Source organism: Zonotrichia leucophrys, chromosome 6, assembly GCF_028769735.1.
Source record: "Zonotrichia leucophrys gambelii isolate GWCS_2022_RI chromosome 6, RI_Zleu_2.0, whole genome shotgun sequence".
Classification (NCBI taxonomy): Eukaryota; Metazoa; Chordata; class Aves; order Passeriformes; family Passerellidae; genus Zonotrichia; species Zonotrichia leucophrys.
This window is the reverse complement of record NC_088176.1, coordinates 8,154,804-8,182,327: the sequence shown is the minus strand read 5'-3', so window position 1 is coordinate 8,182,327 and position 27,524 is coordinate 8,154,804. Positions and strand designations below refer to the sequence as shown.

The following is a 27,524-nucleotide window of genomic DNA, read 5'->3' as shown; positions in this document are numbered from 1 at the left end:
GGGGGAAGAGGAGGGCAGGGTGGGAAGTGGCTTGTCTGGGGGTCTGAGCTGTGGGGAGGCTCCTCTGAAAGCTCCTTGCAGAGCATCCCTGGGTGTGGGGTGAGGCTGTGAGTGCAGCCTGGGGTCCACCACAAACAGCCTCGAATGAGTCTGCAGCTCCATCCCACTGTCTGAGGCCACCAGCAGATCCTGAGGATGTGGTGACTGAAGGCTGTGTTTAAAGGCACCAGATGACCTCTTCTTCCCAATTTGAGGGCTTCTTGAGTAGGATGTCTGCTTTTGAGCAACACTGTGTCCTGTAGGTTCTCTGTGCATTAGGAGGAACTGAGATTTTGATGGGAACACCTTGTGTTGTGCATCTGTTTCCCCTCTCTCACTTATCAGGGGTTGGATCGTGCTGCTTATGGTAAAGTCCAAAATGGAGATGAAGCTGTGAAGCATGAACAAAAAATGTTCCTCATCTGTAGATACCCCAGAAGCACATCCCATTAATAAGGGGTGATGAGTCAATAAAATGCCTTTTACTCCTTGATGGAGACATTTTTATTCACTGCTTCTCAGCATAATTTAGTGCTGGGTCTGAGCCAGAATGTTTTCATTTTTGAGCGGATCTACATTTTCATTTTCTCATGGTTCTTCTATAACCTGACTGCATTGCCAGTACATATAGTGCTGGCATCACAACATTTTCAGGGCCTGTAAAAGACATGGAGCAGAAATATAGAGAACATGCCCCACACCTGTGTCCTACCTGCAGTGCAACCATCAGTACTTATCTCACAGGTACAACCCCTCTCAAAGATCTGTTGGTAAAGTGTATTTCTTCTATTTTCAATAAATGCTGAGCATTTCCTTATCCAGCTTTTTATTTGAGCAAGGGGCAGTGTCCTGGTGCTGAGCTGCAGCTTTTTGCCTTGCCCTCCTCATCAGGCAGCTATGTCCTAGCAGGGTTTTTAAATGTGACGGATTTTAAACTAACCAGTTTAAAATGTACAAACCTGAAGATGAAGTCTTCGTGGTGACTGCAGGATTACCCCTAAGGGACAGGCCTTTGATGCTTTCAGCAAGGTCAAGTCCCTCTTGTTAATTCTGGTTCTACTCGTGCCCTGGCGTGGCTGCCAGCTGGGAGGGCGACACCCGTGTTACACAAGGCAATGTCGTCGGTGTTTTCCTTCTTGATTGTTCTGCGTGTAATTTGGATTCCACGAGCGGCGCTCAGCTTATGTCACTGCACCCTTCTAATGGTGTTTTTCTTGGCTGCAGCTTTGATTTTCTTGGCCTTGCAGTCAGGGCATCTCTGCAGACACAGACGCTGCACACGCCGCTTCCCCTCGCGCGCACCTCGCGAACCCAAACTGCAAAGGGCTGCCTTTGCCATTCCTCCTTTGCCCTTTCACAGTGCCAGCACACTCCTCTGCTCCTTTCTTTTTCATCTATCAGTACTTGGAAAAGTTGTTGCTGTCCTACCTGAAAATCTTTAAAGTTTTCATTATGACATCAGTGCCTAGAAGATGCCTGAAAGGATCAGGAGGAATTTGTTCTGCACAGGCAAAACCCAGCACTCCTGGTTGTCAAGTGCTTCTGCTCTAACCTTCCCATGGGACAGCAAAGGGATAAGGACAGGAAAATAGGATCATCAGGAAATGATGATGCAATGTTACCCATCGTGATAGGTGGCTGGGCATCACTCCTTTTCAGACCTTTGTCAGCAGCTGTGCAAAGCGGTTTCAGAGGAACTCGGAAGGATATCAAGGTACTTTTGAGTGGTCACATTGTGCTTGTCCTTTTCTGGATGCACATCTTCCCAACAGAATGAGTTTGGGATTGTATTTTTTCCTGGGCTGTTTAGCAAAGCCATTCCTTATTCCTGGTAGTTCTGCTTTCAAGGTATCTCCACCAACACAGGTAACCTAAATCAGTAGTGCAGGGCTCTTGATGGATTCATGAAAATCCTCATGGTTTTTATTCCCAGTAGTGTTATAACACAATTTGGCCTTCCTTGTATGAGCTGACAGTCAAATCATACATGTATGTTTTGCCACTTGAGAGTTGTGTTTCCTTATATATCACCAATTATATTTCTTGCCTGTGCTGTTTGTAAAGAACTTCTTTCTTCTCTAAATCCATCAAAAATTAGAATCTGCATTTTCCTTTCCTCTCCTCCTGCCCATGCACTTCTACTTCTGTGCTCTCTGCCCAGGGATGGTCCTGCACTGCTGTGTCCTGCTCCTTGGAGGAAACACAATGTCAGGAATCACGAAGCTGAGTGAGGCAGGGGCTGGGGTCCCTGGCTCCCACACAGGAGAGGAAGGAGGGAAAGGGAAAACTGATGGGACTGAGAGCTGACACACAGACCAGAACAGGCAGATGCTTCCCAGAAGGAATCTCCAAAGTAAGTACGGCTGTGCAAGCCATTCCTGCCACATTTCCAGAGAGAGACTTTCCTGTTTCACATGTAGCCACTCAGAAGTGCATGTTTGGATGCCCCAGGGTTGAACAAAGAGAAGTTAGGATCATGCTGTCAGCTGCACTCACATCTGGGCATGCAGCACCCTGAGCTCATTCTGTGGAGAAGGAAAGCCACGACACTCCAAAAGCAACAGGGTTTGCTCTTGTGCCAGGATGGCCTTTCTAAAAAAACAATTTCTCTTTCTCCACATCCCTCAGTCTTTAACCAGCTAGCCAGTTTCCTTCCTCTCCCCTGTGTGCTGATTTTAGGCCTTTTTTGGGGACAAGCAGCATCCCCAGAGAGAAGGACTTGGGGGTGCCGGTGGATGAGCAGCTCAGCATGAGCTGGCAGCCCAGAAAGGCAAACATATCCTGGGCTGCATTAAAGGAGAGTGGCCAGCAGGCCAGATTCTCCCCCTCTGCTGGTGAGACCCCACCTGGAATGCTACATTCATCTCTGGGGGACCAGGATAAGGATAAGGAATTGTTGGAGAAAGTTCAGAGGAGGACAACAAAGATACTCAAAGGGCTGGAGCACCCCTGTTATGAAAACAGGTGGAGAAAGTTGGGATTGTTTAGCCTGGAGAAGAGAAGGCTCCAGGGAAAACTTGGAGCACTCTCCAGTACCTAAAAGGGCTACAAGAGAGATAGAGAGGGACTTTTCATAAATTTTTGTAGGGATAGGACAAGGGGGAATGGCTCCAAACTGAAAGAGGGCAGGTTTTGTTAGATATTAGGAAGGAATTCTTCACTGTGAGGATGGTGAGGCACTGGCACAAGTTGAACAGGGAAGCTGTGGATGCCCCATCCATGGATGTGTTCAAAGTCAGGCTGGATGGGGCTTGGAGCAACCTGGGATAGTGGAAGGTGTCCCCATGGCAGTGGGTTTGGGAATAGATGGCTTTTAAAGCCCTTTCCCATCACATGATCCTGTGATTCTGTGATGTGAGGGATCAGAACCCCAGCTGACCTCCCTGGCAGGGGAGGAAGGCTCTGAGGAAGGCTCCTCACCAGCCCCAAGGCACCCACGGAGGGTGGTGGCCAGACAGGAGCTGCTCCTCTGTGCCTCCTCCAGCACAGGGGGGACAGGCCATCAGTGCAGGAGCCTGTGAGCCGGCTCTGAATCCCCCTCTGGAAGGCCTTCAGTTCCCTGCTCTCTGATCCAAGGCTGCTGTCTTGGCAGAGGCCTCCCCCCAGCAGTCAGTGGCAGACTCACAGCTTTGGTTGGTTGGTGTTTTTCCAGTGTTTGCTCTGACACACAATTAATGAAACGTAAGTACCTCCATTTATTGCTCTCTGGAGAATCCCTTGGACTGCAAGTCCTGGCCTTTGGGGACATTTCTATTGTTTCAGCTGCCACCAAAGCCAAGGGAAGCTAAATCACACTCTCTTCAGTGTGATTTTGGGAGGGAGCTCACCTGCCACTGTGCCCTGGCATTGCTTGTGGTTGCCTGAACATTGTCCTTAATGAGAGACAGCCAAAGTGGCTCTGGCATTACAAGGTGACAACTCCCTGCGAGGTCTGGGCTCTGTCACCAGCCCAAGAAAGGTCAAATCACTTCGAAATACTTGACTGATCTTTCAGCATCAACAAGCAGCCTTGGAAAACTGCAAGGAAATTCTGAGAGAGGGAAATAATCTGACATAATTGAGGTAAACAAACAAAAGCCAGCCTCTGCTACAGACCTGCTGCCAAATCTGCCACATCCCCTTTCCAAGGGCTTCACCTGCCTGAGGAGCAAAGGTGACTCCATGCACCCTGTGCTTGCTCAGGTCCTGTATTTTTGAGAGGTGTGCCTGTATTTTTGAAGTGCCCTGCTGGCAGGAGATTTTCTTATTGCATTTGGTTTTGGGGCTGGACAGCCCAAGATAGACCACGAGGGCTCCCAAGCACAGTGTGCAAGGTCACACATGGATTGATGGCTGCTCTCTTTAGCTGGTTTATGCAGCAGAGGCTTTCCTCTGCCAGTCCTTGCTGATGGAAAACACCTGCTTGGCACTAGCTGCATCTTTCTAGATCCCAGAAATGTCTGATTAAAGCCAAGCAAAACAAGGGGCTGTGCATTCTGGGGGAGGTTTGACCTGGATCTGTGGATGGGTTTCACTGCCAGCTGTCCTGCCTTGCTCAGGGCACTCTGGCTGCACAGCACAGGGCAGGTGGGAGCTGTGCAACCACCTCAGACAGCCTGCAGGTCACAGAGCAGCATTGCCAGGGAAAACAAATACCCCTGTTTGCCATTACCTGCAGTGCACCAGGAGCTGCTGGGACAGCTTGGGGAGCAGGTAGACAAGCAAAGACCTCACTGTGGGACAGTCCTGTTCCCTGTGCCAGCCACACCAGGGGTGTGAGTGAGCCTGGGTCAAAGCAGAACCATGGCAAGGTGAAGGGACCCAGGAAAGGGACCAGGTGAAAGGACCAGGGAAGGGCACCACAGGTCTGGCTGTCAGCAGCCTGTGTCACTCCACATGTTAAGCCCATGAGAAGCTGACACCAGCTCATTGTGATTTCTCATTTTACCTCATGGATGAAGATCCCTTCTCCAAAGGGGTGAAGCCCTTAAAGAGTCATGTTTGCAAGAGTCCATCTAATCACTATTGCTCTGATAATCCAATTACTAAGGTGAGGCCAGGGCAGTTGATTAGTACAAGCCACTTACAGCATGAAGAGGTCAGAGCTCTGAACCCAAGTTTGGTTTTTTCAACCTCTTTGAAGGTTGAACTTGAAAAGTTTTCAGAGAATTTGCAGGACCACAACAGAGGTCTAGGCTGGCCAGCACAAGGTCTGTTTTTTCAGGCATATGCTGCTTTTACCCACAGTGTTGATATGAGTAATTCTCACCTTCTTCCTCTCCCCTGCGCTGGGTACTGACTAGAGTAAAAATAATTTAAGATCTATCATTTTCAGAGTATTTTTAACCACTTCCTTTCACAGTGCAGCCTCACAAACCCTTCTGTCTGGCTGCAGATCGCAGCTTGAATAAACTGCCTTGCATTTGCACCCTGCTTCAATCCATCTCCAAAGGCAGCAGCAGTTCCCAAAAAACTGCAGGCTGGATGGCCCAGGCAGTGTTTAAGGACACACCAACCACCCCAGAGAGAGCAATTGTGCCTGCTAGGCTGTGCTCACCTATCTTGTGTCAAACACCAGTGCACTTTGGTCAGAGCTCACAGACTTTGTGCTTTTATTTGCTGCTTCTCCTTATTCCACACACATGGGATTATTTTAAAATAGGAACTTCTTAAGAAGCTTTTAGACATCCATAGGACTCAGCCTGTTAGTGAGCAAGGTGCTTCCCTTGAGGCCTTTGAGCAGCCCTGCTGAGATCAGTGGGCAGCTGTAGATGGTCAGGAGCCCAGAGAAACTCAAGGGCCAGAGGATTTCCACTGGAGCAGAACAAACACACAAATACCTAACAGCATATTTATACACAGTTAGATGAGAACAACTTGTTCAGCAGCACTCTGCTACTGCAACAGTTACATTTATGCATGCAAAAATCTCACAGAATCTGGCACAGACCCACTGTGGTTTGATGCAAAATAGCCTAAAAGCAACCGCAGCAACAAAACCTCCAGCAGAGCTTGCTATTAAAAATCCCCTTAAAATAAAGCAGAGATAGAGAGAGAGAAAAATAGCAGTGATGATTTCCTCATTCACAATCAGCCAGAGGAGAGAACTGCTAGCATTTGGTTAGATATTTATCACACAGTGGCTGCACTATCAGCCTGGCTACTTCAGCACTGAGCATTTAACATCGCCATGAGAGCCCTTCCTCTGCACACACAGCTCAGCTGGGTCAGGCTCAGACACAGACCAAAAACAGGGCTGGGAAGTTGTTTGCCAAATGGCCCTTGCAAACAGCACCAAAGCCAAAATTAGTATTTGAGGAAGTTTAGCTTCAGGCTGTTGTTTCCAAGTGGCAGCGTTAAATACTTGGGAAGCACAAATAAACCTTGATTTTTGGTTACATCTATCACCAACAACTGTACCTGTTATCAGTGGAAAAAGCTGGAAGAAAAGCTGTAATCTGCAAAACAATTTCATAGCATTTCAATTTTCAAGCATAGGGTCATGCAGGTAAATGTAACCAGAAAAATCACTGGGAGCCTTTGGCCTGGTCCTGGGGAGCTTGAGGCTCTTTGCCATTAAATTTCAACAAAATATAGGACAGCCCCCTCTCTCTCATTTAAGGTATTCTAGGAGATACTAGAATAAACTCCATAAATTATCACCTTCACAGTATTCTTTTTTCCTTTTTCTGGCTCCCTGCAAGGGCAGGACAACCCATATCAATCTCATTCCCAGGTTTTTAATAGAAGCACTGCCAGCAACCACGCATGACCACTTACTACTTTTATTTAAAAATACTCTCATGGCTAAAATACAGAAAAAAACACCTAAGAAACTAAAATTCAACTCTGTTAGATCTCTACAAGAGAATAAATAAATCACAGGAGCAAATGTGGAGGTGGAGCCAAGGAATCAGTCCTGGCTGCTGGGATTGTGGGATTCCCAAAATTCAGGTTATGGAAGGGGAAAGCACCGAGGGCACCGGCAGGGACTGCAGTCCTTGACTGCAGCACATCTGTCGCCTGTCCCGCGCAATTCCCAAGGGATGAGCACCGTGCGAGAGGTGTTTTCCCTGGCTTCGGTTCCTCCCACCGGCAGTACCGGAGAAGAGGCACTGCCACCTCCTGTTTAGCGGGTGCAATCGGCAAGCAGGGGCTGGGGCAGAACTGCAGCTCTGCTCGGATTTCCTGGGCACAGTCAGACCCACCCGAGGGGAACGAGAAGGGCTTTGGTGTAAGAAGATTTTTAGAAAGTTGGGAAAGCAGGTCTTAGAAATAGAAAGAACAGAGAACTCAGAACTAGAAGCAGCTGCAAAATCTGAAAGCAGAAAAAGTTACAATAGTATAGTAAGGACATGGAACAATAGCTTGAGTTTTAGGCTTAGCTAAGATAGACCTTAAGACTGCAGAAAAATATGCTTAGTAAGATAGTAGAATGTTTTAAGCTTACTTCATTACTTAATAATGAAGTATTGTATATTGTTAATAGAAAGAAGACAAGTAAGCACTGTGTGAAGCAGGTGTACCTGTACTTTTAGTGATTGGTAGAACAATTGTCTGTAAGCTTTAGCAATGTTCCATTGGTTAGAAAGTTTTAAAAATGCTCCATAACAAAAATGCTGGTTGTACATGAGCTTTTGCCATCTTTCTGTTGTCTCAACTATGTAATGAGGCTGATGCTGCAATAAAAGCTCACGTAACATATCCCAGCAGTCCCATTCTGTTAGTAAGAAGACCTCCAAACACCATAGTGACCCAAAACACCCCCAAACACTATAGTGGGACAAATCAGACCCAAAGCAGGCTTTCATACATTTGTATGTTTATTATTTCAAAGTACAGTATATACATAAGGTATAGCAATACCTTTGAAAACTTTATACAGAAACAAGTATCTACAAAATGAAATCAACAAGACATTCTGTGTACAGGACTTACACACATAGATTGGAAGAATCAACAGTTTCAGTTAGAACACGAAAATGGGAAGGAAACACCCATCCATCTGGAAAAGCTCTAAATACCACCCAGCTCCCTCTGCAACACAGGCACCTGTCCCTGGACAGGTGAGACAGGGAACACCTGAATCCTTGTGCCACCTACTGCTGGCACAGGAAGGGGGAAGGCCCCTTGGACAGACCTTGCCCTCTGAACCCCTCCCTAGATTCAGGTCTCTGCAGAATGTGGACACTCAGGTTTTACACTTGATGCACTGGAAGCCAGACATACTGTTTTTAAATTTTTCTATTTTTAGTTATGAACCAAAACGTTGCAATTAAAAATATTTTAAGAGAGATACTACAGGTGTTGCCAGCAACAAGTGAAGATAATGAGAAAATGTTCAAGGAAGAAATCAATATCCAGTTTTCTGGACATTATAATTTAAAATATTGCACAAGTCTGTATGGCAGCAAGCCAGTGATTTCTGTAGCACAAAATTGTATTCTTCAGGTTAGAGGGTCTGGCTTCTGACAATGACAGTGCTGGATTTTACAGAGGGTGGAAAAGCATAGGCAGCTTTCTTGTAGGGCCTCTAACAACATCTGTTTGTGCGATGTTTGAATGAAAAGAGCACCCTGAGTATTTAAGAAACAGATGTTTAAGCTTGTAATACAACCAGCCACAAGCTTGGAATTTTCAAAAGCAGCCTGTGGCAATTCCACGTCTAATGGGCACTGAATTTCAGTGACAGGCATGTAGCTACATGCTCCAGGCTGCCTTCATGATCAGTTTATCAATTCACCAGTTTGTCTCTAAAATTCAGTTTATCTGAGGACAGTTTTCAGTTTCAGGTCCATAGTACAGTTTCCAAAACAAGGATAAGTGGGATGAGATGGCTACAGAAGGCTCACACCCACCCCTGCACCAGCTGGTGCTCACCTGTGAGAGCCACCCCACAGAAACACCTTTCCACACAAAGTGTGCTCAGCGCTGCACCAGCTGCATCACACTCCTGACCAGCCACCCCATGGCAACAGGGCCAGCAACGTTTCATGGCTGGTACATCACTGCCTCTCAAAAAGGAGGAACATCCTTGTGCCAAGTTGCTGGCTGACCCCACCAGGCACTCATCACAAGTGACTGGAGAGTCACCTGCCAATGTGCAAGCCAGAATGACTTTCCCATCTCTAACAGATATGTTTGAAGTAACACCTGTGGATGAAGCTTTGGTCCATGAAAACACCATGCACAAAAAACAACGTGGTATTTTGGCTGCTTTGTGTGTCTCCATAACCAAGGGGGGGAAAAAAAGTCTGAGAAGTTATTAGTGCTACAAAGAGCCAGCAGCATTTCAGCAGGGCAGGAGGACAGCTAACTAGGTTTCTCAACTTAAAAGAACAACCATGCCAAAAAGAAATAAGAATTTCCACAAAGCCATTGCACTGATTCCATCTGCACCACACCCCTCCTTCATTCACACTGTACACCTGGAGAACATACAATAAAAGATTACAATATTAACATGGTACTAAAATACTGGAATCATTCAGCTCAATGCCTGAAAACATCCAGAGATCTGGTACATTAAAGCATGAAAACACAAACATACAAGAGCTAAGCTATGTTTTAGCATGCAAATTGTTCTAAAGTACTTTCTCTCAGCAGAAAGTCCAAGCTCAGTCATGAACAACTGTCTGCTTCCTGGAAGCTGTGACAAATCTGTTTCAGCACAGCCAGGTATTTGCCTCTTCACATAACTTAAACAACAGTAAAGCAGAAGTAGTCCCATGACTGGACTGGCCCAAATTTCCTAACATTTCATATAATCATTGCTCTCAGGAATTAGAAAAATAGATGTATAAAAACCCACCCAGATTAAAGGCTTGCAGTTTCTATATAATACTTGCTCAGGTTTTAAACTATATTTGCTCCCATTCTCCCTTTTCAAAGGAATATTTAATCCTTTGACACTGAGGGGACCTGCCATCCCAGACTCCTGAAGCTCTCTGGACCACAAGCCAGGTCTTGATCCCACAAGGATTTTCAGAGATGCCTATCTTTAACTAACAAGGAAGTTCCACTGTCTTCAACCAAACTATTCAAACTAAATTGGGCTTTTTTGCTCAATTTGTTTTATTACAAAGCTCAGGCAACTTAGTGGCATGTGGAAATGGAGTTCACATCCCTAAGTCACCCAGATGTCTGATCAATTATCCTCCTCTGTGCTGCCAAATTCAGGTCCCTCATTTGGTGTACAATGCAAACAGTATCTGCAGAATCAGACAGATTCTCCCCACAACCCCTTTTTGATTAAAGTAGCTAAAGCTTTGCTATTCTAAATGTACATTGACTCTTCTCATGGCAATAGGAAGTTCAAGTATTTAATAAAAACCTGAAGTATGTATTTACAGGGTGATCTGATCAATTGATTTTGGTCAAAAAGTGATAGATACAGAAACTGTGCATTTACTGTTGGAATAAAGATATTTCAGATCCTGTGTATTACTTATCCTGGAATTAAAATGTGAACATGATGTTGTGACTAACCCAAATCTTGTTACCTTGATACTCTTCCTCCATCACCACCTCAGCCACTGAAGGATTAAGTAACAGTTTTCAGTGATTTTCACCAACTTCTTCACAACAGTAAAATCAAGCAGTTGCACAGATTTCTGTGCCACTTTCACAGTACAACTATTAAAATCCCATTCAGATCTATTTCTTACCATTATTGTCACTAGTTGGTCTAGCCACAGCTAATGAGAAAATCTATTGGCTTCCATTTGTCTTTGAAAGCAGATGCAATCACCATGTCTACATGTACTCACATAGATTTACAATGGGCAGCTGAAACTCCTAAATGCTGTTAGTTATGCAGAAGCCCAGAGAACTTTATTAACCAATTATCTGATATCAGACTTCTTTTGATCCATATGTCTAAGGATCAAGGGTTTACAAAATTTGCTGAACTGATATTGGTTTCAATTACATGAACTCAAAAACTGAATCAGAACACTTTCTAATTCCTTAGTTTTACTGTTGTTTCACTCCTTTGGAATAAAGAAATTGAGGAGCTGAATCTAAAGCAGAAAATATGCAATATCATGGTCACCACTTAAAACCCAAGATTTTGTAACAAAGCATTCTTCCATGCATATGTCAAAAATGCTTAATCAACCCAAAGATCAGAAATAATATGCAAGAAAGGAAATAAATGTCTTAAAGCCCTTAAAGCTCAGTAACACTGGATATGTTCAATAGCAACTAAGACATAATTGGCTTTATTTTTTTTTTCAAGCTCCATCATTGAGAAACTGATTAATTACACAGTGCAGAAATTAAAATCTCATGGCAACTCACTCCAAACAGTCTGCACTGCAAAGCATCAGTATTTGAAATAGAAGTTTCAGATAAATGTAGTGTGCAGTGAATTTCAGCAGCGCCTCAGGCTGGTCCTGGGTAGCCAGAACCACACAGATGCCAAACCCTGTTGATCTCTCACATGAGTGAGCCTGTGTGGCCAAAGGCTTCTTCTGCAAAAACCCAGATGCTTGTGCTGGCAGGCAGAATGTAAAACAGTGGTCTGTAGCACCTGCCTTTTCTGCATCTTCAGGTTGGTTAGTCCCCAGAAGTTTTAGTTATGTCTGCTTTATTCTCTGTTCCAGTTCATGTTTGTGTTTGATAAGCCGTTCTATTTCTGTTCCTAGAGTCTGCAAGTTCTCCTTTGGGGGGGGAAAAATGATAAGGTAAGTTATACAGGGAAATGAGTCCATCAGCACAAATGCACTAATAAGTCAAAATTACAGCTTATGTCAGCAGGTTGATACTTTCAAGTACCCAGAACAAATGCAAATGATTAGAGTCAGAAAAAAACAAACTCATTTCAGTAAGAAACTCAAAGCTCTTGGCAAGTCCTCTTTTGCAGTTACCAGTATTCTACAGGATGTCTAGAAGGTAGAATGTTAGTTCCCTTAGCATTCAAGGGGAATGATGATTACAGGAAGAGATCTCCAGCTTGTGCAGAGCCCTGCAGCCCAGCTGGCAGCCTGCACTCCATTTTCCAGCCTGCCACCTCTCCCTGGCAGCAGATGTGCTGCCCCAGGAGCAGAGCCTGTGCTCCTGGCCCTCATGCCCAGGGCAGAGCATGGAGAGACCCTGCCCTGCTGAAGGCACAGGCACTCCAGAACTTCAAGCAGCAGCTCATTAGTGCAGCATACTCTGAGGGTCCTACACTGGAGGTACATGGCCTCATGTCACATAACTCCCTTGTTAACCCCAAAGCTTACCAGGGCACCAAATCACAATCAGCTGACTTCTCATTGTCAGCCTTTAACAGCATGCAGTGAAGGGAGCACCTGAGAACCACAAGAATGTGCAGAACTGGCACAGCTACTCACTTTCAATGTAATATTCTTCAGTAAGGTATCTTCTAACACAGCCTGAAGCTTCCTGTTTATCTCTAAGGAGAGTTCCAAGGTGAGCCCGCTGTCTGCAGGGTGAGATGTGTACAGAGATGCCATGATCCCCCCACGCCTGCTCAAGTGAACTTTGTTGAAGTCAGAGGCCTCTGATGAAAGTGTTCCGGCTTCTTCCCGCAAGATGTAACTCTGGATAATTCTGGAGTGAAAAATAAACCAACAACATCACAGCATTACAAGGCAGAGAAGAGTCATGCTGAAGTAACTTCAGATTCCTGACATGAGTAATTTTATTTTCAGGCAGTACTATATTACCAAAAAAGCAGTAAAAAATTACTCACCCAATTTCTATGTCAGAGGAAAACCTGAGATACCAACAGTGATACAGGAAATGCTGGTAAGCCAAGAAACTACAATGTGCAGGTTTACTTATTTAAAAGTATTTTGAAAAGCTACTGGGACAAGAAAGCTAATTTAAAAAGTTTACTTTTCTTTGCTGAAGGACTCCAGACATGGAATCCTAAGCTTTCTATACATGAGAAAAAAAAATACAAAGCCACTTCTCAGGAGTCTTCCCAAGCTGTAATCATGTTCTGTGAGATGTATGGACTCATTAAGCAAGGACTGTTCCTAAAAGGCAACTGCACCTTCCAGAAGCAGCTTTATGCCAGCATTTCTTACCCTCTTAACTGAAGCTCCATTATCCTGTAAGATGAGATTTTCACTTAAATGGAATCTTGTCTCTCACATTAACCACTGACCAGCTTTGGCTCAGATACATCATTTGTTTGATGTGTATACCAGAGTACCATCTGGAATAATGCAGATTCTCCTTCCAAAACAAACACAATCAGCACCCTTTTAAGGACATGAGGAGAATGGTCTCTTCTGTTAGCCAGTGGCAGCAGTCCACCACAAATCAGCCACCTGCTGACCATTTTGCTACCAAAAACCTACTTGTGCCAGTTTATTCCTACTGAAAAAAATCAGTAATAGTACTAATTGCCAAAAACTTGGCAATTACTATAACTGCTGGGAAAAGAGAAGGGAAAAAATCCCACAAAACTAATTCCATCTTCAAAATCTACTGTCACTGCAATATTTTTACTGTTTTAAACATTTTCACTATGACAATTAGTTTTCTTACTTGTCTAGTGCATCAGCTCAACACTGAAAACCTGCATGAACAGAACACAGAACATACTTGGTTTTTTTCCTGATTTCCTCCACCAGCTGTTTGATGTGATCCTCCATAAACTCCATCTTCTCATTTTTTCGAGCATGTGCCTTCTGCAGCCTTAGTATTCTTTCCACCAGGACAGCCTTGTCCACCTCTGGGAAGCTGTCCACAGCCACTGCAGAGCCGGTGTTCTCGGGGGAGCGATCCTCGGTGCTGCTACGCGCGTTCAGGGACCCTGCCAACACCACAGCGTTTGTAAAAACCCCTCTGGAGCTCTCATCGCGTGAAGTGCCCCCAGCAGAGCAGAGCATGCACTCACTACCTATCAGGAGGTGAGGATACCTTCCCCAGGATGCCAGTTCCCCTTTATGGTAGTGGGGTTTTCTCTAAAGGATCCTTGCAGTGTTGAAATGAGACAGGCTGGGACAGTGGTGCAGTCCCCTCCTGTGGGTGCACTGCCTCTGCTCTAAGTGCACTCCCTTCAGGAATGCTAATCCCCACTTAAACACCTTCATGCCCATTTACTTTGCACAAGACTGAGCTGATTTTAAATGCTGGTTTTGGAGTAAACTAAAATTACAATATCATGAAAACTGTACAGACTCACAAAGCCCTACACATGCAGCACTGATCACTTTGAGCTCACAGTATTTACTTTCTGCTGCTCTTTCTAAGCATTTGTCTCTCTCACACAGTGAAATTACAGGACATCTGGACAGAACTAACCCAACCTGAAACTCAAAGAAATCAAGGAAGGAAACATGCTGTTTTCAGTGCTAAAGATCACTCCTTTACTTGTACTGGATAGAAAATAATGAATATTACATAAACCCACTGATGTCTCTAATGATGCTAATTGATTTCTCATTTACACAGTCACAACTGTCAATAGGGCAATTAAACAACGTTGGAACCCACTGCTCATTTTTATTTTGCTTCTGGCAGCATGTAAAACGAGCATGTATAAGCTGGAGTCCTCTTGAGCTTCCCTCCAAACATAAAAGCCATGAAATAAAAAAGGCAGGTATTTAAAAAGAACCAAAATATATAAACATCATAAACATTACACTTTAATCTCATAATAAGCACCTACAACTGCAGTCAGTCAAGTGCATTTTGCTGCTTAGAGGCTATTTTGTCAGTTTTAATGGGAGGCTGCCCACACACTGCATATGCACAAACCACATAAAGAGCAAGCACACTGTGGGCAACCTTGTTAAGACTGAAGGGTTGTTTGGCAGCCCTGCCATGTGCTCCATTACCTGATGAACTGGAACGGCTCCCCATGCTGCTGACTTCTTTGTCATAATTACCATTTTCCATCTGATCCAATTTCCTCCGTGCTAAAAGTATTAACAAAATGATGATTAGCAATAGCAGACTAAGAACTAAAAATTACAGTGTTACCCAACATATAGAACCTGTAATCATCTCTGACCTGCACTAATTTAACATGATGTGACAACTGAAAGCCAATGGTAGCAACTAAAAGTAAAACCCAAGCAGCACCTGGAGGTAACACCCATCACGATCCCTGCACACTGCTGTGTTTGCCACTTGAAGGGGTAATCTCATATAGGATTAACTGGGACCATTAAGACTTCAATTTGATTTTACTTTTGATTAGTTCTGCCATGTAAATCACTACTGATGTCAGCAACTCTGTTCCAGCCTCTCCTAACTGTGGCACTACAGCAGTACTTGTGCCAGAAGCACCACTCACTCCGTAGGGATCAAGAGGGAAAGCACACAGCTGTTCTTATAAAGGGACATGGAACCCGTCTTGCAAAGTGCCAATAAGGATCTCTTCTTTCAAACACATTTGATTATCTTCAAGTCTATTTTCTATTCATGCATTGTGGGGTATTTGATGACTTTATCTGTAGACAAAATTAGTCATCAGTCTCTCCATATCCACCTTTAAAACTGAAGAGTTCTGTTCAAAAAATAACCAGTAATCCCTGATACAGTCAGCAGCTAGGAAACTTCTGGCAGCTTCTGAATATACTCCTACACAGACCAGGATCTATATATACCTATGGTGACATTTCAGTAGTCAGATATATCATAACAAAGACTAAGCTCTTTTGAAATAAATATTTCCTTTTATGTCTAAACCCACTTCAAAAGTTACACTTCAGATTGAAAATTAACACAAAGACCTGAAATTGCAGTTTCCACAAGGTCTAACTTGCTCACTGTCATTGTCTCCAGGGACAGGGAGAGCTTGGAGGGTGACACTCAAGCAGTGAGCACACACAGACAGGACCTGAATCTCTAGCAGACACTGAGGGGGTCACAGATAGGGCTGTCTCATAAATGAAAATAATCCCCACCCAGCTGAAGTTGTTTTGTGAGGTCTTTCAGGTTGGCTGCGTGCTTGCGCTTCTGGGTAGCCAGGTCATCCTTCAGCTCATCCACACGGGTCTTCAGGGCTGACACCTCCTCCTGCTCTGAGGCCAGCTGAGCCTGCAGGGCCTCAACCTCGGACTTCCTCTGATTCTCCTCCTTCTGTAACTTGATGGCCTGGAATTGGGATTTGTTTTTCAGTCATACACAAAAAAATCCTAGCCTAACCACAGTGCATGCTCAACATCTTTAACTGCACATTTCACCTGGGGATTATTCACACTTTACATTTATTATTTAGGCTGAATGCTAGCATTTCACATGAATACTAAGATTCCTCAACCACCTCCAGAACTTCTACATGATACAGTACAAAGTCACATTACCTTCCATGACACACTAAGTTTATTAAGAATGACATTTATGTCATAGTACAAACAGGACCTGAGGAACAATTTTCAGTAACAAATTTCACAGGCAAATTAGAACTTTTTGTCTGTTTCACTTCATCTGGAAGTGAACAACTTTCTGCTCCCAAAAAAATCCAGAAAGACCTCCTCATTCCTGTGCAGTGTGCCTTAAAATTTCTTTCAGCCTGGGAACATGAGGTGTTCAAATCCCACTGCTACTAATGGCAAACTCAAGGAGAAAATGCAGTCAGGTAAATAGAGATACAAGGGTGTATTTATGTGCTACATCCTTATCTGCATCAGACATCTTACTGGAGCAAAAACAAAAAGCCCACTGTACTCACCAGATCATCTCTAGTCTGTTGAACACACTCCAGCTGATTCTGCAGCTCTCTTTCACTGTAAGAAAGCTTATCCAACTGGCTCTGTAAGGAATTGTTTTCAGACTGAAGCTGTGCATTCTTACTGGTTAATTTCTCAGTGAACATCAATAGCTCAGATTCTCTTTTCCGACTACCTTCAATGTCCTTCTGAAGATCAGCAACCAGAGAATTGAAACCATCTATTTCTTCCTTTAAAGCATTGATTTCTTGTTCATCTCTGTCAAAACAATTGTATCACATTAGGGATAACCTGAGCTTAAAGATACAAAGTTTATTGCAATAAAAGCATTCAGGTCAAGTCCAAATAAGGTATGGGAACAATTCATGACCCTGGGGTAGCTATTAGTCACTGGATCATTCTAAATGTCAAGGGAGTTTTCACTTTGTTTCACAACACCTGCAGTGCTGAAATGACAGATTTCTGCAGCCCACAGAGGACTCAGGCATTCTCCTCAAGGAAGGCCAGCTCTCCATTTTCAACTTCTCCATATGACCTTCAGATCAGGGCACAGACAAAACCCTCAAAACCAGACCTAGTGGGTGAGAGGAAGGTTCGCAACCCAACAAAGTGGCCAATGTGTAAGAGGCCTTCTCTTCAGGAAACAGGGAAATAATGCAGTTTGGATTTCTAGGACAGCAGTATGGTGATTCCTGACATGTCCTTATCCAAGCCCTGCAGCTCTGAATCAAAGGGCCTGTCTTACTCCTTTACTCCTTCCCCCCAAAAACAAGTTCTTCCCGCTACAGAACAAGTTTTTGTTTCTACTGAAAGACTCTCACATCCAATCAGAGTAAAAATTGCTGCATCTTCAGTTATCATCAACATTCTACAGAAAATGTTTGAAATGAATTCCAAAATTTAATAGCTGTTAAAAATGTTACAGACTAAAAACCTCCCTCTTATTTGCTCTTGCAATATTAGCTCATTAATTCTTCCATCACTGAATTTAATACACCTTTTCTAAAGCTTTACTTTCTAACATCAGCAGAAAAAACCTCACCTTTCTCACAGGGAGTGTGTATATTCAAATTTAAAACTAAAATTAAAAATACACAAAGCAAGAGCACACATATCATTTAATTTCCTGACAGTCAGTGTAATTATGAGGAGGATCAATTCATTTTAAATCAACAATCCTGTACTGTTTGCTTCTCCAACAAGAGCTGAGACCCAGTCATGTGTGCTGCAAAGTATCTCACTTGTAGCTCCCATTTAAAAACCTGTGCCAGAAGGCTGCATGTATGCTTGTATTTTACATTTTCAAATATGTTGTTTCATCATGACAGGAGAAAGCTCTGCCTAGCAGTCAGGGTTGGATCAGACAAAATTAAAGGTTTAGACCATTCTAAAAGAGATGTCTAGATTATCCTTAAATTTTGCAAATGAAGGAGACCAGGGAACACTGGAGGTGAAGTTCTTCCCAGCATTCAACCTAAAATCATATTCCTCCAGTGAACAAACATAGCTGAACATTCAACGTAATATAGTCTTTATAAATTTCAGGATGTCTACACTGAAATTGAAATAAAAGACAATATGAAATGTAATGCATGGAATAATAAATGTTGTATGGGAAGGATACTGAAAAAAAATCCAAATTGAATAGAAATGAGAGCCATTTAAGCATGTCTCAATTACTGAGAGAAAAAGATAAGTGGAAACACACATTTGTAGTTTCACACTTTGATCACAGTCACTTCAATTCATTTGTCAAGATTCCAAGTGAAAAATAACTGTTACTGATCCCAGTGTAGGCTCCAGTAGCTTCCAGCACAGAGCAGTTTCCCTGGAAAGGCTGAGGACACCATGACAATGCAGGGGACAGGCACACAGCACATGGAAAGTGGTTGATTTGCTAAGCCATGAGGAAGGCCTCTAATTATGGAAATACTTTACACTGATAAATAAACACTGTTTACCCGAATGAGAGGGACAGACACAGGGGTGGTTCTGCCTATCTGAAATTTATCTATCTCCATTTATGCAGCACCAGTGGAACCAGCAGTGGCCAGCATTTTTATATCCCAGTCCATGTGGGATATAGACACAGGACCATGCTCAAACACTCCTGAATTGTACATGAGCCCAGCCCTCCCCTGACATTATTCCTCTCACATTCTTAAGTAAGTGAACTTCAACACAGCAGAATGAATTGCAGCCCATTAGAAAGACAAATGCCTCACACTGTCTGAATACAGCATCTCTCAAGTAAGTAAAATTCTTTCCATTAAATACTTCCATTCATCCATCACAATTTTAAAGCAATTTATCTTTCCAGTTTAATTGCTCCCCTCCATCTTCCAATAAAACAAGCACTGAGCAGACACCTAGAAGACAATTTCCTGTAGAGTATGTTGGAAATCAGGCACTTGTTATTCTAACAAAGAGAGATGCTAAATGAGATTTATCAATCTCAATCCCCTTGGTTTGTAAGAGGCCACCCAGGTTATCTTCAATATTAGCAGCACTGATTTAAACAAAGACAGGCATTCTTCAAATTACAATTAATTTAAAGCATCAATAACTTCAATAAAACCAACCCTTCCACATCTCAGAAAATCTTTTAAATCATTACTCATAGTGCACAGCTGTACCTCTGATGCTGATCCTGCAGTTGATCTACAGTTTTGACTCTGTCCAGCAAATTCTGAATTTCACTTTTCTGCCTATTTATTATTTCTTTATACTTGGATAACTCATCTTCTGTTCTTAAGCGCTCATCCTCTAGACACTTTACCTAAATGGAAAAACAAAAATAAATAAAACCAGAAACTATTTCGTTTCACAAACTTCAGAGCTAAATTATTCTGATCACATATCTAGACTGTAGTACAAAGTTCATGTGTTAGTTTTTTGGTGGTTCCAAGTGACTTAGACCAATATCCCAAAGTATTTCAGATCAAATAAGAGTCAGAAAAAACAAACAAACAAAATTAAATTCAACAAGCATGATTAACATTAGTTTTGCCCAAAGGCTCAAACTTATCAGCCTAATGGATTAGGGTCCATAGATATGACATTTCCCCACTACCAAGGCAACCATTCACTCTGTCTCCCTCCCTTTTTCCACAGTCCTATAGAGCTGCTCTGGAGGGACTGGCATGCTATTCTATAGACTGTCCACAAGTTAGGGACAGCATGACCTCCTTACCAGAGGTAAAAACTAATGTCACAGGTAGGAGAAGCTTACAAGTATTTTATTTACACTAAATTTAGAAGATTTAAAATATTTGCAGGATTACAAATCTAAAATGTTTCTCAACTTTTCAGCCAAATGAGGCACATATGATGAACTGTTGTGTTACAGATCAGCTCCTACTTTCTAAAAAAGGCTATGCAAAGTCAACAATAAGAGATCCTTTCTAGTCTCATGCCAGCCAATCTCTACTCACACTGTTTATTCCTGAAGAAGTAAAAGTACAATTAGGAGTGGAATGTATTCTTGTTCCAAAAGCCCAGCACTGTGCTTTCAGCCCCACCCCAATCCAACTCAGCACACTTTACCTTTGTTCTCAGTGTTCGAAGCTCATCCATGCCTTCCTTAAATGTTCTCTTCAAGTCTTCCACTTCTTTTATTTTTGCATGATGCACCTTTTTTAGAGGGTAAAAAGCTCATTAAGAAAACTAAATGTACAGTGGCACCTCAAAAAACAAAAATCTAGGCCAATACAGGCCATCACAACAGCTGAGAGGGCTTGAGGCAGAACAGGTACCCCAAAGGCTGGGTTTACTTCTTCAGAAAGAAAAGCAAAACCTCAAAGCTTCTTTATTCTCAGGAGAACTGAGAAGAAAAGTGAGACTGCACACTCTGGCTTCAGGTACACAAATCCATGGCACAACAGGCCCTAAGAAAGCTCTGAGCAAACTGGCTCTTGGTCACCTCTGAAGAAGGCATGTGGACAGATGAGCTGAGGGCACACACATCATTAGGGAGTTTCACTTTGGGGCTAACAAATCTCTACAAAAAACAGAGGCTGGTCCTTGTCTCTTCTTGCCATACATCTTGGCAAAATACTGGTGAGAGAAAGGCCTGATTCAACTGAATTTGTGCTTTTAATGACAGCAACATTCATGTTTATAAATGAAAGAGAAGTTATTTCACCTTCACTACATCTTATTTTCCCCCAAACTTTGTTTTTAAAAATTGAATCCAAGGTAGTACCTGAAGATATCCTCCAAAAAAGCATTGCTGGAGGGCAGACACCTGGGATTTAGTATCAGACCACCAAAAAAGGCAAAACCCAAAGAATGTGATATAACTATAAGCAGCTTAAAATAAGACTCTCAAATTTATAATTTCATGGAATTCTTAACCAGAAAATGGACTCCACACAACACATATTTACCTCCAGGTTATCAGACTTCTCCTGAATTTGTTTTTCTAGTTCTCCTTTAGTTACTCGGAATTTTGCATCCAATTCATTTGATCTGATTTCTTCTGACTCCTAAAGGGATTGAAGAAATGTATGTAGAGTTTTAGAGTTTTACGTTTCCCTTTCTATTCTATGAGTGCACAGACAGCTTTTCACTTCATGGATCCTTTCCTGTAAGTGCACCTCTGATAATCCTGACCATGCCAAGAAAGACCCCCACACTGCCTGTCAATCAAGATAAACATTTTCACTTTTATTTAACAAGTTTTCAGTAAAGTAAAAAACCCATCCCAATTCATCTCAGCTTTGGAGCTTGCACAGGATAATTCTTTCCTGCTACAGCTTAAGCTAAAAAGAAATGAAAAGAAGACTCAGGCACTAAACAATAATTTGACCTCTTGAGAAAATGTGCTTACTTGATAGGATTTTATCATTTCTTGACAGTTTTTCCTTATCTGATCTCCTTCTTCTTTTGCTTCAGTTAATTTTGTCATTGCATCTTTGAGGCGTTCTTTGGTTTCCTACAAAAACAGTAATTAAAAGAACAGGTTAAACCTAGTAAAGTCCATTTACTTCATTTGAGAAGCACATTACTCATAATAAAACTGCCCTTTCTGTCTGAAAAGAATTAACAAAACAACAAGTCCAACACTGTTTTTCCCCTTGCTTCCATTCAGCTGTTAATTTATGTAATTCCATTTGACCCAACACTGAAGGCACAATAAAAGCATCTCTTGTTTATGTGCCATGCACATTTTCAGACAGCAGATTTAACTCTATCACTTAAAAACTAAGATAACACTTATTTCAAATAAATACACTCTCCCCAAACATAAATTTAAGAACAAATTAAAATTTGATGACCAAATTAAAGAGAATGCCCCAGTACATCCTCCCTTCACATCCTTTCAACATTTCCATTTCAGTATCACTATTTGAGAACACTATTCTGACTTTTGCTGCAGGTATTCAAATTAAACAGGAACACCACATTAGGAATAGTACATAAAAAGTAAATACTGTAACAAGTACATTACTCTGACTATATTTTCATGTAATGATATCAGCATCACTTCACTCACCTTGTGTGAATCCATTTCTGTTTTCAATTTGTTCTGAGCCCATTTTACTTTGATAACATGAGAATTGATTTCTTCTTTCAATTTTTCTATTTCTCTGTTGAGTCGAGTGGCTTCACCATCCTGAGAAAATTTCACAGGTTTTTATAAAATTAAATGATCTAGTGTTTCTAGAATAAAGCTCCAGTTATCAAGTTGTTTTTTTTCTAATTGTCTGGGTTTTGAAAAACCATGCACATATTTCAGAATGCCTTATAATGCTTAAATCCAGTGGGAAAAAAAAACCCCATTAGTGTTGTGGTTAGAACAGCAAGGTAAGGCTGCATTATCGTTAGTATATGTTAATAGCATATATCTGTGAAAAGCACCACAGAGGCAATTTTTGTTTCAGCAGCATAGTTTCTAGTAATTTATTAATTTTTGAACCTTCCACAAGAATTGTAAAACACAGCTGTGAAGGACTATCAAAAGACTTGCATAATTTAATAATAATCTTACTGCTTTCTAAAAATGAGTGGCAAAATTTTGGATGAAAAATTCTATTACTTTATTATCAATTTTAAGTAGTAAAAAAAGGGAATACAGAGTGAAAACATAGAAAAACAACAAAAAAAGACTGCAATAATTTAATGCCACTGCAGCCTTTATCTAGATAACTGAAACAAGCTGTCTTCTCAAATTTGTTAAAAAAAAAAAAAAAAATCTCTATGTTTCACAAATTAATATTCAGGGAAAAATTAAAAGGAACTTCAAAAAGATTGCAATGAGAACTGAGTAACTTTTTTCCCCTTCCCTTGGAAGGAAGACATTTTCACAGTTGTGCAACGGAAACTAAATGAGAACAGGTTTCTTTTACCAAGTACAACAGCAAACAAGTGATCAGGTTGTTCTGGCAGTGCTTTAATCAAGTCACACAGCAGCCCTTGGAGTACCTTTGTTTCATAGAGCTGGTGCAATCTTCCTTTTTCCTGAGAAAGTTGTTTGATTTTATTTGTAAGCTTTTCTATCTCTTTGTTTGCATCTCTCAGCCTCCTCTCCAGGCCCTCCTTTTCCTTTCGGAGGTCAAGCGACTCCTTCTCCCCGCGGACGTATTTCATCACCATCGTCTCCTTCTCGTGCCGAGCTTCCTCACACTTCTTGTTTGCCTTGGAAAACACCAAACACAAGGAATCAAACCTTGTATTTCATAATGAACCAGAAAATTTTAGTATTGCAGTAGAGTAACATAACAAGGCAAGACTCAAAAGCTCCAGTCTGACAAACATTCAATCCTCTTAAGCACTGAAATTACTCCTACTTTTAACAATAAATATTGTAACAGCTGCATCTTCACAGCTGAACATCTCAAATGAGTTATCAATACATGAGTAATTTGGTTTTTAGAAGAAAAGAAGTATAATATTTAGGAACAAAATTTTGCAAATACTCAGTACTGGTACTCTCTCTTCCTTCATCCATATGCCAACTGCACAATTATTATCCAGTAGCTTGTTTTTCAGCTGGATCATTTCCAGTGGCTAACTTTTAAAGACTCCCCCCACCCCACACCTAACAAGTTCTGCCTCAAATTAGGAAAAAAAAAAAATCAGACACTGAGCTTTAGAATACATGCAACTGAGGAAATACTTGGTATAGGATGATATTAAAAAGGAAAAAAAAATCCCAGATTTCAGTAATATATAAAGATAAAATAAAAGCTTTGTGCTCGAATTGAGAAAAATATTAATTTTTTTGACAGCCTGTCTGAAAAAAGGTACTGTCAGCTTTTAGCTCCTTTTGAATCAAGTTCAGCTTACAGGTAAAGAAAATGAGATTTCCTTGAGAGCTGAATTCAATACATATAAAAATAGGTATTTTTTTAAAAGAATTATCAGGCACTCTGAAGTGTTAACAGCCATTTGGAAATTCACTGCTGACAGTTATCCAAAATGCATATATAACTGCACACTAGCAGATCCAATTTTGGAATATTCTGTCTTATTTAGTGATCCAATATGTTTCCTACAAGAACCAAGTTTGTTCAGTAATGTAGATGTACAATAGTTTAAGTTTCTTCAAATTACCTGTTCCATTCGAATGGCCATCTCTTTATGCAACTGCTGAATAGTATTTTTGGCTGCTGCATCTTGAGTTACAAGTCTGTCTTTGCTAGTTTTCACTTCTTTATTAAGCTCTTCTATTCTTGCTTCCAGCTAAAATACAACATCATTATATAATTATAGGGAAAATAACTCTTTGATCATGTTTTATAGAGGTAGGCATATTTCACACAAAATTAGATGCTTCAACAGATATTTACCTGTATTTTACACTTGTCAGGCTGCAACCACCATATCAACATCTAGCTTTGCATGAGTAGGAAAAGCATGAAAAATGTCAACTCTCATCTTCAGTGAGAGTGAAGATGCTTCAAACCAAGTAAAACACCAGGCACAGTAATTTACTACACAAAATAACAGACTGACAGCAAGTCAGAGAGCTGCCAGAGAAGAGCTGGCTGCTATCTGAGGTTGCTTCACCTTCCATCCTTTAGTTCCTATCCTTGTGCCATATCCTTCACCATGCCAGCAAAGCAGCCATGCATCCATACTGAAATGGACTGGAAATTAATTCATTGAAAAAAATCACTCAGCAAATAAAGATGAGCTTAGTCATCATGCTGGCACTTTTTTTAGCCACCTAGTGAACCAAGTCAGAGACTTGATCCAGCTGAAGAATAATCCCCAGTGTTAACTGGAACACTTCCCAGAGGGTGCTCCCTGCCAAGTCATGCAAATCCAGCAGGAGCAGCCTGGTGGCTGCAAAGGCTGTGACACTGCCCAAACCTTGTTCAAATTGTGCCTCACAACTCTCCTCTTGTCCCAGGGGAAAGCCAGCTCACCCAGGCTGGGGGTTTTGGTTTTGCTTGTTTGCTTTGGAGGAGAAGTGTCAGGATGCCAGGATCAGTACTGTACATTCTCTGCAGTCCCAAGCTGCTGTGTAAGAGGCAAGAACCACCCAATTTGCTTCTGTTACCACACCATGACTTGACCACACTTTGTTCAGCTCTGCAAATGCATCATGTGCCAAAGAAAAAGCTTCACATGTACAAGCAGGCAGGTACAGTTTGTCTAGAGCTGTGAGTGCAGCCAAGGTTTCATTTACACAGAAGTTACCATAAAGCACTAACACAGAAATTCCAACAATAAAACACCACCTTCACAAATGGAAAAATGCAAGTGATTCACTGCAATGTCTCTTACAGCTCAAGTGCTATCAACAGCTATATAAAACTATAATAGTCCAAAAGAATATTTTCTGAAATCACTTGCAAGCATGTAGTATCACAAACACCCTCACAAGTACTTTTTTCAGAATGGAATAAAGCAATTGCTACATGATAGAGCTTCAAGAAATCATACATGACTCATGACAGAGCTATCATGGAAACACAGACAAGAAAGAATGAGAGAGTTGCTCATACTGGTTTATTCAGGCACAAGCATGTGTAGCCTAAAAATAACACTTTTCAATCACATCATGGAATTTCAAATATTCTCTGAAATCAACCATGAATATATGAATATATTACATGAATATATTCCTCTAGAACACTTCAAGCCTGACACCCTGCTCTGCGAACAGATTTCTGTGTGATGCAGACACCAACAAAGAAACCTGACAACCAGGATAGTCACCAGCACTTGGACAAACAGAAATTGGTATTTTAAGTGTTTCTCTTGCCAGATTTCCAAGATATAACTTGTAATCAGTTTCTAAAGCTGGCCAGCCAGCTGCAGGGACATCAGCAGATAGCTGATAACAGCCAAGCAGTGACACCTGGTGTGAAACCTTTTCCTCCCCCACTAAAAGCAGCCTCCACCATGCACACACCATGGTCCTCCTTGGCCTGCTGGGGTTCTAACAAACCCCTGAGAAAATTCCTGTATTTAGTACCTGCTACTACCACAGCAGAGACTGCCAGATAAAGAACATTTAAGCAACGGGAATCCATAAAGTCAGCTTATCCAAATTCACTAAAGGCATTTAGACAATTTCTTGGAATACAAAAGCAGATTTATCCTCTTAAAAAGCTTAGGATAACAAGCATGGGAATCAACAGTGGCAACAGTGACATTATACACAGGTGAAATACTAACCAGCACTTCTGTTTTGTTATCTGTACCTGTTTAATGATGCTGAGGTGCTGCTTTTCTGTTTCTGTTCGTTTTTTCAATTCATCTTTTAATCTGTCCTTTTCTGAGCAAATTTCCAAAATCAGTTCCTGATGCTTTTTATTTTCTTTAATCAATCTGTAAAGAAAAAAAAAATTAAAAACAAGGTACATCAGTACTGGGGTTTTTTGGTTGCTTGTTTTCAATCTCGAGAAACATGGGTTTTGCTAATCGATCTGCAAGTTTTATTGGAAGCCAGAAACCCTAAAGAAACCCATGAAAGCTTTACAAGAAAAAAAAAAAAAGAATACTGTGCATGTGGAACTTAACTCCAAAAGAGCAAGCAGCAGCCTCCTTGTGAGGAAACTGCTTGTTTCCAGCATTTTAGGGTTGCTGTGGTCTATAATGACATGGGACATTTGGTAACCCTATGAAACTAGGAAATTGTAAATGTCAGTAATTTTAAGATAATGAAATACAGTAACTTCCAGTCAGAGAGTCTCACCAGTCATTTGTCTGAAAACACAGAAATTTTATTTATTTCATGGATTTCTCAGAGTACCCAAGAAGTTCACAACCTGGTAAGAAACAGAATCCTGACTTTTTTAAGTCCTAAGTGGGTAACAAGTATCTGTGCCCATGCTCTTAATAAAAAGTTCAATTTTCAGCAATAGTTCCAGTTCAGCTGTTTGAAGCCAACTCAGACCTAGTTTGACATTCTAACATAAAACTCAGAAGTTACATTGTCAGAACTGCTGAATGAATAGTCTCACATGTATTTACATGTTTGCAGATACCATTACATGGTGGGTATTTTAGGCCAGTAAATGCATAAATTTTTGAGAGGCACGCATTTACCTGAAAAAGATACTTAATTATCCCTTTATCCACCCCTTTGTTGAAAAAAAAATCTCTGAACAAACTAGTCTCCTAAATTATAAGGAATTCAAAACCATCAGTTACAAAGAGCTGAGCACCTGTGATTTGCTTTTTAATCTATTAATGAATATTCCAGGATTACAAATTCTTAATTCATGCCACAGCTGCTGACATACATATTTAGATCTGATCACAGGAGACAACTGGGCTATTTCCAGAATGATGTTACAAGAAATTCTGCTGACCATCAAGTAAGGGACAAAACAAACAGAATAGCCTTTGGGCCAAACACAAAATGCTCCACAGTAGTTTCATACTCTTGAGGTGAGTTCCCAAGTG

General features: G+C 41.5%; 1 protein-coding gene across 2 annotated transcripts in view; it reads right to left on the bottom strand.

Annotated features, from left to right (window-relative positions):
- Nucleotides 1-7,828: 7,828 nt before the first annotated feature.
- Nucleotides 7,829-27,524, bottom strand: part of CCDC186 (coiled-coil domain containing 186) — a 34,411-nt gene continuing 14,715 nt past the window's right edge. For both annotated transcript variants that reach the window (XM_064716665.1, XM_064716666.1), the window contains 14 exons: nt 26,318-26,444; nt 24,216-24,344; nt 23,085-23,297; nt 22,156-22,275; nt 21,490-21,594; nt 21,047-21,145; nt 20,205-20,291; nt 19,295-19,437; nt 16,661-16,916; nt 15,894-16,083; nt 14,820-14,900; nt 13,582-13,792; nt 12,357-12,576; nt 7,829-11,681 (listed from right to left, as the gene is read on the bottom strand). In XM_064716665.1, the coding sequence (XP_064572735.1) occupies nt 11,598-11,681; nt 12,357-12,576; nt 13,582-13,792; nt 14,820-14,900; nt 15,894-16,083; nt 16,661-16,916; nt 19,295-19,437; nt 20,205-20,291; nt 21,047-21,145; nt 21,490-21,594; nt 22,156-22,275; nt 23,085-23,297; nt 24,216-24,344; nt 26,318-26,444 (2,065 nt within the window). In that variant the 3' untranslated portion in view covers nt 7,829-11,597. The remainder of the gene's footprint in view (nt 11,682-12,356; nt 12,577-13,581; nt 13,793-14,819; nt 14,901-15,893; nt 16,084-16,660; nt 16,917-19,294; nt 19,438-20,204; nt 20,292-21,046; nt 21,146-21,489; nt 21,595-22,155; nt 22,276-23,084; nt 23,298-24,215; nt 24,345-26,317; nt 26,445-27,524) is intronic.